This window comes from Mustela nivalis, assembly GCF_964662115.1.
Source record: "Mustela nivalis genome assembly, chromosome: 20".
NCBI lineage: Eukaryota > Metazoa > Chordata > Mammalia > Carnivora > Mustelidae > Mustela > Mustela nivalis.
Genome location: NC_139039.1, coordinates 19,205,202 through 19,218,534, shown reverse-complemented (window position 1 = coordinate 19,218,534; position 13,333 = coordinate 19,205,202). Strand labels below are relative to the sequence as shown.

Sequence of the window (13,333 nt, the reverse complement as noted above, 5' to 3'; positions counted from 1 at the left end):
CGCCGAGGGGGCGGGGCACGCAGGTGACGGAAGCAGGGGTGGTGGAGCGCTTGGGGTCAGGCTGCCGCACTGACTGGCTTGGGCGTCGGGACCGCGAAGGTAGAGCTCCGCGTCCCGGGCGGCTGCTTTCCTGTTTAGCTGCCCACAGTCATAGGGTTTCGCCCAGGACCCAAGAACCCCTCAACCGGGCTTGCTTAGAGAAGACGCGGCCCCCCAGCCCTTGGGACGCGGGAGTCTCGGACTGCTCCTCCTGTCGCTGGGGAACCGCCGGGTTGGGCAGCTGGGAGAAGCAGGCCAGAGCCTTCTAGAGCCTCGGGCCCGGGGACCCGTGGAGGATGAGCTGGCTCTTTCCCCTGACCAAGAGCGCCTCCTCCTCCGCAGCTGGGTCCCCCGGTGGCCTCACCAGCCTCCAGCAGCAGAAGCAGCGCCTCATAGAGTCCCTCCGGAATTCACACTCCAGGTGACTGGTCGCTGCCTTTCCGACCGGAGGAAAAAGTAGGGCGGGAGGGTGGGCTCCTCATTGCTACACATCGCTCTTCAGAGCTGCTGCCCCACAGCTGCCTCCTTTTGACATCCCTCCCTTCGTCTTGGGTCACACGCTTGCTCGTCTATCCCTGACCCATGTAAAGGATTTTCCTCCGGACCTTTTCTCCCTCCTCCTTGCCTCCCCGTGGCTCAGGTCTCCCAATTCTGACTCGCTCATCCCTCCTGACACATCACTTTTGGCTGTAATCAGTTGTGGTCTGTATCCAGGATCCCTTGTTTTCCACGGCTGCTTCACTAGCCTTTCCCTTTGCCCACCTGGTTGCCACCTTAACAGAATTGTTAAAGTACTGTACTTGGCTAAAAAAGAGTTGTAAAGAGTAATCTCCAGGTTTCACAGAGTGTAAAATTGGGGGGGGGGGCGGTGGAGAAAAGGTGTTGTAACATAAAAGGAGAGAGAAGCCAAAGGTCTTAATCAGCGAATTCTTTTCGGTTGGGAATGACATAATCTTCTTAAGTCTTTAAGGTTCCAACAGCCTCGTCCCAGTCTGGCATACTAGTATCGCTACATCTCTCACTTTATTATTCTTATTCCCAAATCCAGGACTTGCCTTATATTCATGTTAATCTCTTGTTTTCTGGTGAGTTGTTCCTTTTCAGCATGGTCTGAAATATGTTGCAGTTCAAATTATTTCAGCTGTTTTTACTGTAAACTTCAGCCTTTTATATTGTAAATCTTTGTGACCTCTCATGGTTTACAAAAATTAGAACTGCCTCCTTTTATGGACTGAGGCAAGTTTATTTACTTAAGAGTGTCACAGCACGGTCTTTGTAAAGATGCCAGCATCAGTCAACACTCTTTTTTAAATAGACGTTTCATGGATTTAAAAAAAAAAAAAAACATGTATTATGAGACAGTAAAATTAATTCCTGTTGAATGAACTATTAGGGGCCATTTGATCTGTTACTTTCAATAGTTTTTCCCAAGAAAATTTCCCAAGGAAAAAAGTTACAGTGTAGAATAGTTTTAAATTAAATGTGTTGTTAGAAGAAAAATTGACTACAAAGTTAGTACGGCTAAAAACAAGGGCTATTGCTTCTTGAACTTCAGATGTTTCTTGATTCTTTGTCTCAAGTCTGCTTGTTCAGAACTTTAGAAGTATGCAACAGAAGATTGGCATGCTCTTTGTTATAAAGATGGCTTGCTTTCTGGAAAATTAAGTTCACAGAGTTCTACAAATCAGGCTTAACTCTTTTCTTCTTTTATTCAAGTCAGTCTTATTCTAGTGTCCTAACCTGTAAGAGCTACTCTTACAGTAGCTTATATGCTAAGAGCTACTCTTACAGTAGCTTATATTAAGATATGCTTATAAAATAAGTTGACTCATTTTGAGCAAGCATAACAAAAGTTTGTCTCTTTAGAAAATATCAGGTTAGAAGATGGTTTTTATTATTGTACTAGTACTAGTATAACCAAAATACTCTTTAGAACTACACCTTTGGAATTAATTGCCTTTAAGCCTGTAGTATATTCTGTTAAATATTCTCACTGCTGGTAAATTTTTCATTCTTTGAGATTGGATTGGACTTTTAAAATTGTTTAAAGCCTTTTGCTGCTAAGATTAGTAAATAAGAGAAGTCACTGCTCTGAAATTTCTTGTGTGTTTTTTTGGCCTCCCTAATAAGGTGACATTCTAAAATAAGAATTGCTAATCTAAGAAGTTCTGGAATTGGCTTAAGCTTTTAAGTTCTTTTATAAAAAGACTTGTAGTTTTATCTTACTGAAATATTTGACATTTATAAACTATGCTTGGATTATTTTGGAGACAATTAGGTCGTGTACTTTCAGTTTTCACAGAATGGTATGATCCTGGAAAAAAAAAGTGTCATTCAGCTATTCATGTTAAATCTACCAATTCAACTCGTACGATACATTTTAAAGCTAGTTTGTAAAAATGATCTCTGTATGCAGTATATGACAGTATGTTGCTTTGATAGCCAAATTTCAATACCATAACTTATACTTAAAAAGATTGTTGTGCAGTAAGACACTGTGATTGGTGATTTTGAAGGTGCATTCTGCAAAAGTTGAAAGAAAGTGTCATGATATTTTAATGAATAATACAAAAACTTCCTAAATTATGAATATCATCTTGTTGCATGGGGCCCACTCCTCTAATGTTTTATATTCTGTCCCTTCTTCAGAGGTAAGGTCAGCAGCTCTTTGCTAGGAAGGAAAGGATTCAACTTCTGCCCTCCTCAGTAACCCCATTCTCTCTTATACCTTCCAACGCTTATCTTCTTTTTTAACTCCTTGTAATTCGAAAAATTCCATTGTAGGAAATAGTCTGTTTGATTCCCTTCCTCAAATGAATGTAAATGTAAACTCCTTTTCTAGTTACCTTAAGAAATCCTACCTCATCTTTAGCAGGCCTCGCCTCAAGACTAGTTGAATTTTCTGTGTATTTCCTCACGTTACTCTTACTGGTAAGGCAGGGCAAATAGGAAACTGTCATAGGTGACAAAAGTTTTAACCAAAGCATAATAACATGTTTGTCTACTGTGAAAATGGAAACTGAAAGTTATGTAGACCAGGCTCCAGTGATATAATCCACCTTCTGAATAACAGTCGTCACAGTATTCAGTTTACCACTAGCATTCCTGTCTTTGTGGGCAGGTGTAGAATTAGTTCTGTTGATTCTTCTTCTAAAGAAGTTCATTCTGAAGGACATTTGGTTTCCCACCCAAATCCATTTTCCCTGACTTGAAAGAACACTAGTTTTTATCTGGGTTCCCAGTATGCAGGATCATATACTTAAGGGAGGCTGTGCTTAAATAGTGATTTACGCCAGTCATTCACTGCCAGTTACTGTGAAAGCAGGATTCTTAACCCAAGCTTTTTCGATGGGAGTTGAAGGAGAAGTCTGCCGGGGAGCTGCTCAAAACTCATTTTCTGAGTAATAGAGGTGTTTTGAAAGGAAATTCTTATGTTTTGGATATGGTTACATGGGACATCTTGAACTGCTTGGATCATGAAAAATCGGCTGACTACTGAATGTGGTAGAGTAGAAAGAGGGCATGTCCATGACAATGCTGTGATACCAAATTAACCAGTTTTGGAATCTTTGATGCCTCTGAACTTTGTCCTCTTTAAGTTTGGTAACCCCTCACTGTTTAAGCCACTTTGAACCTGGGTTTTCAGTTACTTGCAATTGAAAATATCCAAAGTGATAATCACTAATCCCAATATTTAGAGATTCTTCAGAAGTGAAGCTGTTAATATTTCCCTACATTGTACTATAAACAAAAAATGCTAAAAACTGATGGTCTTAACAGTTAACCATTTTAACTGTCCTGGCTTCTCCTCTTTTTAACAATATTTAAGTTAATTTAACTTCTTTTATTTCCTTAGCTCTAAAACAGTAACCTGGAGCTGTGCTGGGAATGGTAATTAACTATGTAAACTCAGTCATACCAATAGTAATCTTTATTACCTTTTACTGAGGGGTATCAGCTCTCTCAGTAAAGGACTTCTACATTCATTTTAATAATTACATGGTAATTCTGGTGCTATTTTTATTTTATATTTAATAAGAAAATCTAATTTGGGAGTTATGTTTGTCAGAACTAATTGTTCTCTTTCACTCTATTACGATGAATAATCTTTAATGAATCGTCTTAATGAAAGAGGCTCTGGGGACACCTGGGTAGCTCAGTTGGTTAAGCAGCTGCCTTCGGCTCAGGTCATGATCCCAGCGTCCTGGGATCAAGTCCCACATCGAGCTCCTGGCTCGGCAGGGAGCCTGCTTCTCCCTCTGCCTCTGCCCGCCATTCTGTCTGCCTGTGTTCACTTTCTTTCCCTCTCTCTCTCTCTGATAAATAAATAAAATCTTTAAAAAAAAAAAAAAGAAAAGAAAGAGGCTCTGAACCAGAAGTGAGGAGACACTGATGTACCATTAACTCGTAGGGTAACCTTGGATGCTCACATAACCTTATTAGGCCTTAGGACCCTTGAAGTAAAGGATTAATTGTTTGATCTCTTATTGCCCTGCCCAGCTCTGAAAGTCTGTATTGCTTCCTCAGATTCCTGAATGTGAACACTCTCTTAGAGATAAGAGACAAAATGAATTTGAGCAACATAAATGGAAGTAAACAAAAATTATGCCCCTTAGCAGCATGACTTAGGTGAATGAAAGCTTTGTAATCAAACTGACCTGGATTCCCATTTGGCTTAACACATGATAGCGATGTGACCTTTTGGCAAGTTACTCAACTTCTCTGAGCCTCCAGTTCCCATTTGTAAAATCAGGAATTATGATTCCTATCATGAAAGACTGTTAATATTTATGTGATATTTATGAACATTTATTAGAGTATCTGGCACATATTAAGCATATGACAAATTATATTCCTTCTTTCCACTGCATAGAATCAATAGGCATGGAACCTTTGCCTCTTATCCTACATGTTTCTTCTCAGCTTATTGTTTGTGAGTCCCTCACAAGCTCACTTACAGCTTATTTGCCTGTGGCAGGAATACTTCGGACTTGTCATTCAATAAGCAAGTCCATTTCAGATAGCTTTCTCACATGAAATGTACCTGTTATGAAGGATTTTTAGATGCTTGGATGCTCACATAACCTTATTAGGCCTTAGGACCCTTGAAGTAAAGGATTAATTGTTTGATCTCTTATTGCCCTGCCCAGCTCTGAAAGTCTGTATTGCTTCCTCAGATTCCTGAATGTGAACACTCTCTTAGAGATAAGAGACAAAATGAATTTGAGCAACATAAATGGAAGTAAACAAAAATTATGCCCCTTAGCAGCATGACTTAGGTGAATGAAAGCTTTGTAATCAAAAGAAACTAGCAGGTACTTGGTAAATAGTTATTTTTGTTTCTTAAAAATAATGGTGCCAATCTACGTAGTCTTTAAGAATTGTTTTGGAATTTTCTTTTCCTTGAATACCATTATTCATTCTGATTGCCCAATCCTTTAGCCTTATAACTTCCTCGGAAAGTCTGCTACTGTGTCGTTGTCTTCCGTATAGCTATTAAGTTTAACCCCTTGTTCACAGTTAATAAAACTTTCTCCTCTAAACTCATGGGTTTCTGAGTAAGCCTAAATTCCATAAGTTTTTGTCTATAGATTTTATTGTTGGCTCAAAAGGACTCATACACATACTTAGTAACAACAGATTTGTAATGAGAAGATATGTGTGTGTTTTAACCTGTTCAATATTACATATTTTTAAAAATATGGATCCATAGCTGACATTTATAATTTTGAGATTTTTCACTAAAATATCCAAATTTCCAACTTTCAAAAAGAACAAGACTTTATTTAGGGCAGTTTTAGGTTCACAAAAAATTAAGTAGCACATTTAGAGATTTCCTGTAGAACCCCTGCCCCCTCCAACTTTTCTTTTAAAATACAAAGATCTGCAAGATCTGACAACAGTTCTTCCACATAGCAACATTTGCTTTGAGCTGAAAAGTAGCTGCCTCATTTACTGGCAGAAATCCTGTCTCCATTTGCCTGGTTTGCAATTACTCCCTTTTGTGCTACAGCAATGGTATGTTATCTTTTGTAGGTATTTAAGATTAAAACTTCTCTGTGGAAGGAAATCACCTTAACTTGTTACAATAAAAAATCTACAAGAAGTTGTTATGCCTATTGAAGCTGTAGAAAGCTGTGACACTATAAAGGGACATTGCGCTCTTAGAGTGAACTTTAAAATTAGTATGTCAAACAGTCCCATAATTAAGTGGATCGTAATTTGATACATTAAATCATATAGTCCATTTATAACCCATGATTAAATATTACAGTTGCACAGTATATGAGATAATCATATTATCATTTAAGAAAATCTTAACTGTATAGATCATAACACCTCAAGTACTCTCTTTAGTTAATTTTCCCCTTAGTAGTGTCAGTCCATACTTGCTTAAAAGAATTAACCACACAAGCAGTCATTTCTTCATTGCTAGTTTAATCCAGCCACATCTACTCTTCCGCTCATGCCCCTCAACTCCTTCCAAGCCCTATACTGTTTGTTACCTAAGCCAAAAACCTGGTCATCCTGTTTCCACTCAGTCTAGCCCTACTACCAATGGGTTCTAACTGTTTTCTCTGCCTTCAGTCTTGATTTTTTTTTTCCCCACATGGCCATCAGAGTAGTTTTTCTAAAATTCAAATATGACTCGTGTACTCCTTTCAGTAGTTTCTTAATTCTTGCTCAGAAAAGCCCAGCCTCCTTAGCTTAATGCGTGGTTTTCACAGAAGATGGTTATGTGACTAATGGAAGCAGTCAACAGACTGTTAAAAAACAAAATTCAGTTGAGTTAAATTTGAAGATATAGTTGGCTTTACTTGATTCATGAATTGGACAGCATCACATCTAGCAAGTAGAGGGGAGCTCTAAGGAGTTGTTCCAAAAGAAAGGTTATTGTAGTAAAGAGAGTGCGACAGGGAAGTTATTAGCAAAAGTAAAGAACTGTTCCAGGTGAAGTCACTTTCCCTTGGGGGAAGGACAAGAAGTTTTATTGGATTACTTATCTTCCTTTGGGGATGGAGAGGAAGGGTCCATATGACAGATTACTTCATTAGGGCTGATCAGGAATTGTCTGGAGGCAGGGTGACTTGGCATGAGAAGCTCCTTTTTGAGCCTTTGGTTTTCTTTTTAATAATTTCTCCCCCTTTTGATCAGACTTTCAGCTTAACTAAGGGATGTAGTCAAAATTTAAGGCTTTAGCACTGCTCTCAGCTATGGCTCTGAAGTTCTCCCAAGTTTTTGTTGCTTCTTATGACATCCATAGGTCATGACTTTATTGCTTAACACCTTGATATTGTAACGCAAAACTGGGTCCACCTCTTGGTGGGAGTCAGCAAAAGTACAACCATGTCAAAGAGTGGAAAAGGAGAAATTTTACTTGCAACAGGTAAGGAAAATACTGGGAATATTTCCCAAAGCATTGTCTCTCCAAACAACAAAATTAGGGAAGTTTTAAGCTTAAGAGTGCAGACATTGGTGGAGGGACTTTTCAAAGGGCGGTTCCGTACAGAATTAGGGCAAAAGTCATCGTAAGTTGAAGGAGTCCAAGTTCTAGTTGACTGATGTTAAGAGAGCCAGCAAGGGTCAGCATCAGGAATTCTCTGGCTCCAGTTAGCGTGTTGTTGAATGCTCAAGGTTGGGTGACCGGGGCGGGCGGGGAGGGGGTCGGAATTAAAACAAAACAAAATGACTTAAGAATGTATCTTAGGTCAGCTTTCACTTTTGAACCAGTGCTGGAGTTTTACCATTGATTTATTGTCACTGATATGGCTAGACTATTTCCTGACCTGATAGAGAATGATGCAAACTCCTAAGGTTTTATGTTCCTTTGCAATTCCCGTGGCTTCTGCAAGAAGTGCTCTTGGTCACGTAGAGCCAGTTGATGGGGCATAGGCCATAAAAATAGCTGGGAACCTAACATGACTTTTGTTGTGTCCCCAAAGCTGTGCCTCTTCTTTCTTTTGGTGGGGACTTTTAGCCATATCTGCCTATAGTGTACACAGGTCACAGGAGTGGGTTATTCTCGTCACTTTGACTCTGAGCTTCTGGTCTTGGAGATCATCTGCTTGGTAGTCAGCAGCTGCAAATACATATTTAAAGCTTTTGAAAGGATACGGTGCACCAGGGAGATTTTTATGACAACTGTAAACAGGGTAATTCCCAGTTTTTGGAGTGCACTTTGGAGCTCTTGTCCCTAAGACCCAAACCAGTCAAAGAAAGACCTTGTTGAAGGAGTCACTCAAGGCAAGTGGTTTGCTCGGTGATTTTATATAATTGAGTTTCAACTACCCCAAAAGTATTAATCCACAAGCAGACAGCAGGTGATGTTCATAGCAGATAACCTTACTCAGCTAAAAGATAATCATGGACTATCCTATTGTCAAGAACTTTGGGGGTGCGGCGGGGAACTTTGGCCAGAGAATGTAAGGGTTTCTACTGGGAAGCTATTGCTTTAACAGTGGATTCCTTAATTTCAGGAATTAAGAAGTTCCTGATCATAATCTCATTTATATGTATCCCCAGCCAGGGTGGTAGACCTGCCCAAAGGAGTGAACGCTGAATCATGAAAGCCTCCTGGTAGGTCCTTTCTAACTCAGCAGTGTAAACTCAGGAGAGTTGGCCATTGAAATGTCTTATTTTGCTTGTGAAAAGTTAGGAGCATGGTTAGATTTTTTTCCTAGCCTGCAATAAAAGTTGGCTCTAAGTTCCAGAGATTACATCCTTAGCAGTGGCCAGGGAGATACAGACAAGGGTGTTATCTTTGCAGGCAAATACCAGAGTAAAGGTACAAAAAGGAGAAGGGTTTCATGGTTTCATGTTTAGTTAAAGTATGAAGCCTTGATTTGTTGTGTTGTAATTTTAGAAGTAGTCTACCTCAGTGTCAGCTACTTCCTTGGCAATTTGATCCAGAGGTCTCCAGCATCTTTGAGTTTGTAGCAGTGGTCTGGAGCACTTTGTAAGGATCCTTCCAACAAGACTTAAGTGCTGTCTTCCTCTGATACCGTTTTCAGAATACTCAGTCACCAGGCCCTTGAGTATAACCAGTGAATTGGGATCTGGAAAGGAGTTTCTACCCTGTTGTTGATGGGCTTGAGCATGAGACATTAGACACTTGTAGTTTTTGGTCATATTAGCATGAGACACAGGATCAGCCAATAGATATTGGTTTGCCAGTGACTATCTTGTGTGGATTAGGTTTGTTCAGTTTGTTTTCCAAATGGGGTACTCTGCTTAGTCCACAGTATCAAAGGTCAGGGAGGCCCAGTAGTTTCAAGTTGGGAAATTTTAAAAATCTCATTAGTTTTCTTGACCTTGTCTGGTTGAGGGTGATAGAGATTGTGATAATTCCAAGAAGTTTGCAGACTTTTCATGAAGGCTTGAAAATTTCTTCCAGAGAAGTGGGTGCCTTGATCACTGACTGGATATTGTGGAAGGTATACCCTAACCGGGAAACATTGTCTTTTTCTTTGCCACTGGGAGGACATTAGCTTTGCAACAGGGGAAGGCCTCAGTCCATTCGGAAAACGCAGTAACAAGAACGTATTGATAACCCACACTAAGAGGCAGTTGAATGCAGCCCAGCAGCAGGTGTTCGAAGGGTCCAGAGAGAGGAGATGTGAGGCCTCTTGGTACAAAATTATTTTTCCAGGATTATGGTCCTGACAGGTAGAAATCTCGCCATCAGTGTTAGTTCATCATTTTAGTCATCTTACGTGCTCTATGGTAGGTGAAGGAATGCAAAAACCGAAAACTGGGATTTGTCTGGAAGCTGAAAATTACAAATCAGCCATCTTTGGTTTCCCGTAGCCCCAGCTGTTCATTCGTCTTACAGCCATTGCTGACCCATCTTAATGTCTCTGATTCAAGAGCAGACTTCCGTTACAAGGACATTAGGATGGCAGAAATCTGACAACGAGGGGCCAGTTTTTGTAGAAGTGAAATGAACTTTGTGCACATATGCCACAATCTTACAAATACAATATGAAGAAGACATAGTATTACTTCTTACTTGATGATGCTTCCCATGTGATTTAATACATCAGAAAAGTCTAATTAGTTTAACAGGGTTTTTTTGGAATGTTCCAGGGACACTTTTGGAAGCACTCCAAAATTTCTTACCGATCAAAAAGACTTCATTTAGAATTTGGTTTTGGGAACTTTGTCAAAAATAACCCCCCCAAAATAAATAAATAAATAAAGTTTTTAAAGTTTGCTTAAATATAGATCACAGATCATTATGAAATTTAGTATTTAAAAGGTAAAGGTACTTTAACAACCTATTATCAAAAGCAGATCCAAAGTCCCCAAAAGAGCCTTTGACATTTTAACAGAGAAAATAAAATTCTACTTTTGTACCAACTTGTTTTTGGTATTAAAACTTATTTTAATCTTAGTCCTGACCTTTCCAAAGATACCTTTTTCACAAACTTTAAAAGTTCATTTTTGTTTTTCATGTTCAGATTTTGCCCTCCTCTTTTTCTTTAAACAACGACAGCCTCACTTTAGGACACAGTTACCATTTTTTCCTTCAATGAGAAAATGCATCTCCATTCCTTATTCCTTCTCATACCAAAAACACACATTTTACTTTCTTCATATACAAAGATGTTTCCTTTGTTTGTAGGAGTTGTAATAACATTCATTAGAATCCTTAGCCCTTAGAAATCTTCATTTCTAGTGAAAACTAAGAAGTAACAAATGAGATGATGAAATGATGAATGAAAAATGCTTACCAGCATTTTTTAGATTGGCAAATTATGAAAACACTTCATAATTTCGAGAAATACATGCTTTTTTCAGTTTTCCAGTGTGGAATTAACAAACCTAAATATCTTTTAGTTTCTTTGTAATAAACCAAAAGTAAATAAGCCTATGTTCAATAACAGTATTTTACCTTACTTGGAAATAATCTGAATATTCAATATATTTCCATCATTTAAATATTTTATTTTTCATATTACTGTAATTATTTGAGAGAGTATGAGAGAGCACAAGGTTGGGGGGGGGGTCAGAGGAAGAAGCAGGCTCCCCGCCACGCCAAGAGCATGATGTGAGGCTGTGGGATCATGGCCTGAGCTGAAGGCACTGAGATACGCAGGCGCCCACATTTCCATCATTTAATTTAATTTAGCAAGACTCCAAAATTTTCAAGCAAAAGAGATTTGGAAACTTTTTTTAAGCACCCATATACCATAAAGTACAATTGCTAAAAAGCTTATCTGTAAATTTCTGTATCCCACTTACATCTAAATCATTTTCCCAAACAATCATGTTTAGATTACTTACAAAACTTTATGAAACATTAGACAAAATCAGCCATGATTCTAAGGTATTTTTGCTGACAAATTATAACAGATGTAATTAAATCAGGTAGAGTGAAATTTATCTCCATTATATTCAATATTGGTAACTCTAGAGACAAACCTGTTTTAATTAAACCAATGAATTTAAACTAGCTTTAATTTACTAGAAGATTATCCCAGTACTTGAAAAACATGTGGGTGTTTTTGTTATATTTCTGAGAATTTAATTTGTATAAGCAGTAAATTTTCCTTAAGCCAATTTAATAGATCTTTAAGCCAACTAAATTTACAAATTAATTTTAAGAATACCATCTGGTGGTAGAACATACCATACATTTACTATATATAGAAAGAGGCTCACGTAAACATACGGATGCTGAGAGAGATCCCATAGCTTATAGCTTTAAATTGCTGCCACGAATTAGGTATGAAAACACAAAACTCACTAGTTATAAAAGAAACTACATCTAAGTTTTTCCATATTGTTTTTTTAATTTTAGGGCTAAGTTTTAATGTAATATGAAAGTCTGAACTCATACTTAAAAAAATTTTTTTAGTGTAGTTGACACACACTGTTATATTAGTTTCAAGTCTACAACGTTATGATTCAGCTTCTCTGTACCTTATGCTCATTATAAGTGAAGCTAACCATTTCCTGCCATATAACACTTATTACAGTATCATTGACAGTATTTCCTATGTTGTGCCTTTTATTCCCATGACTTAGTCATTCGGTAACCGGAAGCCTGAATCTCCCACTCCCCTTCATGTATTTTATGCATACCCCTACCCTCCTTCCATCTGGCAGCTGGTTCTGTTTTTTGTATCTTTATTCATTTGTTTTTTTAGATTTACATTTGAGTGAAATCATATGGCATTTATTTTTTTCAATTTGATTTACTTCATTTATCATAGTACCTTCTTGGTCCATCCATGTTGTCTCAAATGGCAAGAGCTAATCTTTTTTATGGGTGAGTAATATTCCATTGCATATGGTACCATATCTTATCCATCCATCTATCGATGGACACTTAGGTTGCTTCCATAGCTTGGCTACTGTAAATGAGGTGCATGTATCTTTTCAAATTATTTTTTTGTTTTCTTTGGATAAATACCTAGTCTTGGAATTACTGGATCAAATAGGATTCCTATTTTTACTTTTTTGAGGAACTTCCACACTGTTTTCCACAGTGATTGTACTAGTTTACATTCCCACTCATAGTGCATGAGGGTTCCTTTTTCTCCATATCCTCACCAGTACTCGTTATTTCTTGTCTTTTTGATTTTCTCCATTCTGACATATCTAAGGTGATAACATATTTACAAAACAGATGTAGCTGTTTTTAATTCCTCAAAGAATTAAGTTGCCACCTAAATGGTGTCAAAGGACACTCACACCTATCCACCTATGTGTTTTCACCCATCTGGGTACATTTAGCTTAGGGGAGAAGTCTCAAAAAAAGAAAAAAAAATTAATTTCAGGCTCTGAATATCAGCTTCTAGTTTGGCCATATTCCTTTCTTCTTTCTTTCCTTCCTTCCTCCCTTTCCTTCTTTTTTTCTTTTTAGGATTTCATTTATTTGAGAGAGAAAAGAGTGAGCAGCAGTGAGGGGCAAGGAGGAAAGAGGGAGAGGGAGAAGCAGACTCCCCGCTTAGCAGGGGCCCCAGTGTGGGGCTTGACCCCAGGACCCTGGGAACATGACCTGAGCTGAAGGCAGATACTTAACAACTGAGCCACCCAGGCACCCTGAATTTAGCCACATTTCTGATTACAGAATTAATAAATCCTCTCAAGTATCTCGTCAGGATTTAGCTAGGATATCCAGTAAATATTTCTGGAGGTTTTAAACAATCTCAGAGACCCTAGCAGCATCCTCGGAGAGGCTGCAAAAGATAAGATCTTTACCAGATCTAGAGTCACTCAACAAATTTAGCCAAACACAACCTGAAAGCCATGCCAAATTCTTAGGACATAAAACAAGACAATTAAA

General features: G+C 38.5%; 1 protein-coding gene across 1 annotated transcript in view; it reads left to right on the top strand.

Moving 5' to 3' along the window:
• Positions 1 to 13: 13 nt before the first annotated feature.
• Positions 14 to 13,333, top strand: part of VPS37A (VPS37A subunit of ESCRT-I) — a 50,435-nt gene continuing 37,115 nt past the window's right edge. Inside the window, exon 1 of the mRNA XM_082715606.1 lies at positions 14 to 460. Within this exon, the coding sequence (XP_082571732.1) occupies positions 336 to 460 (125 nt within the window). The 5' untranslated portion in view covers positions 14 to 335. The remainder of the gene's footprint in view (positions 461 to 13,333) is intronic.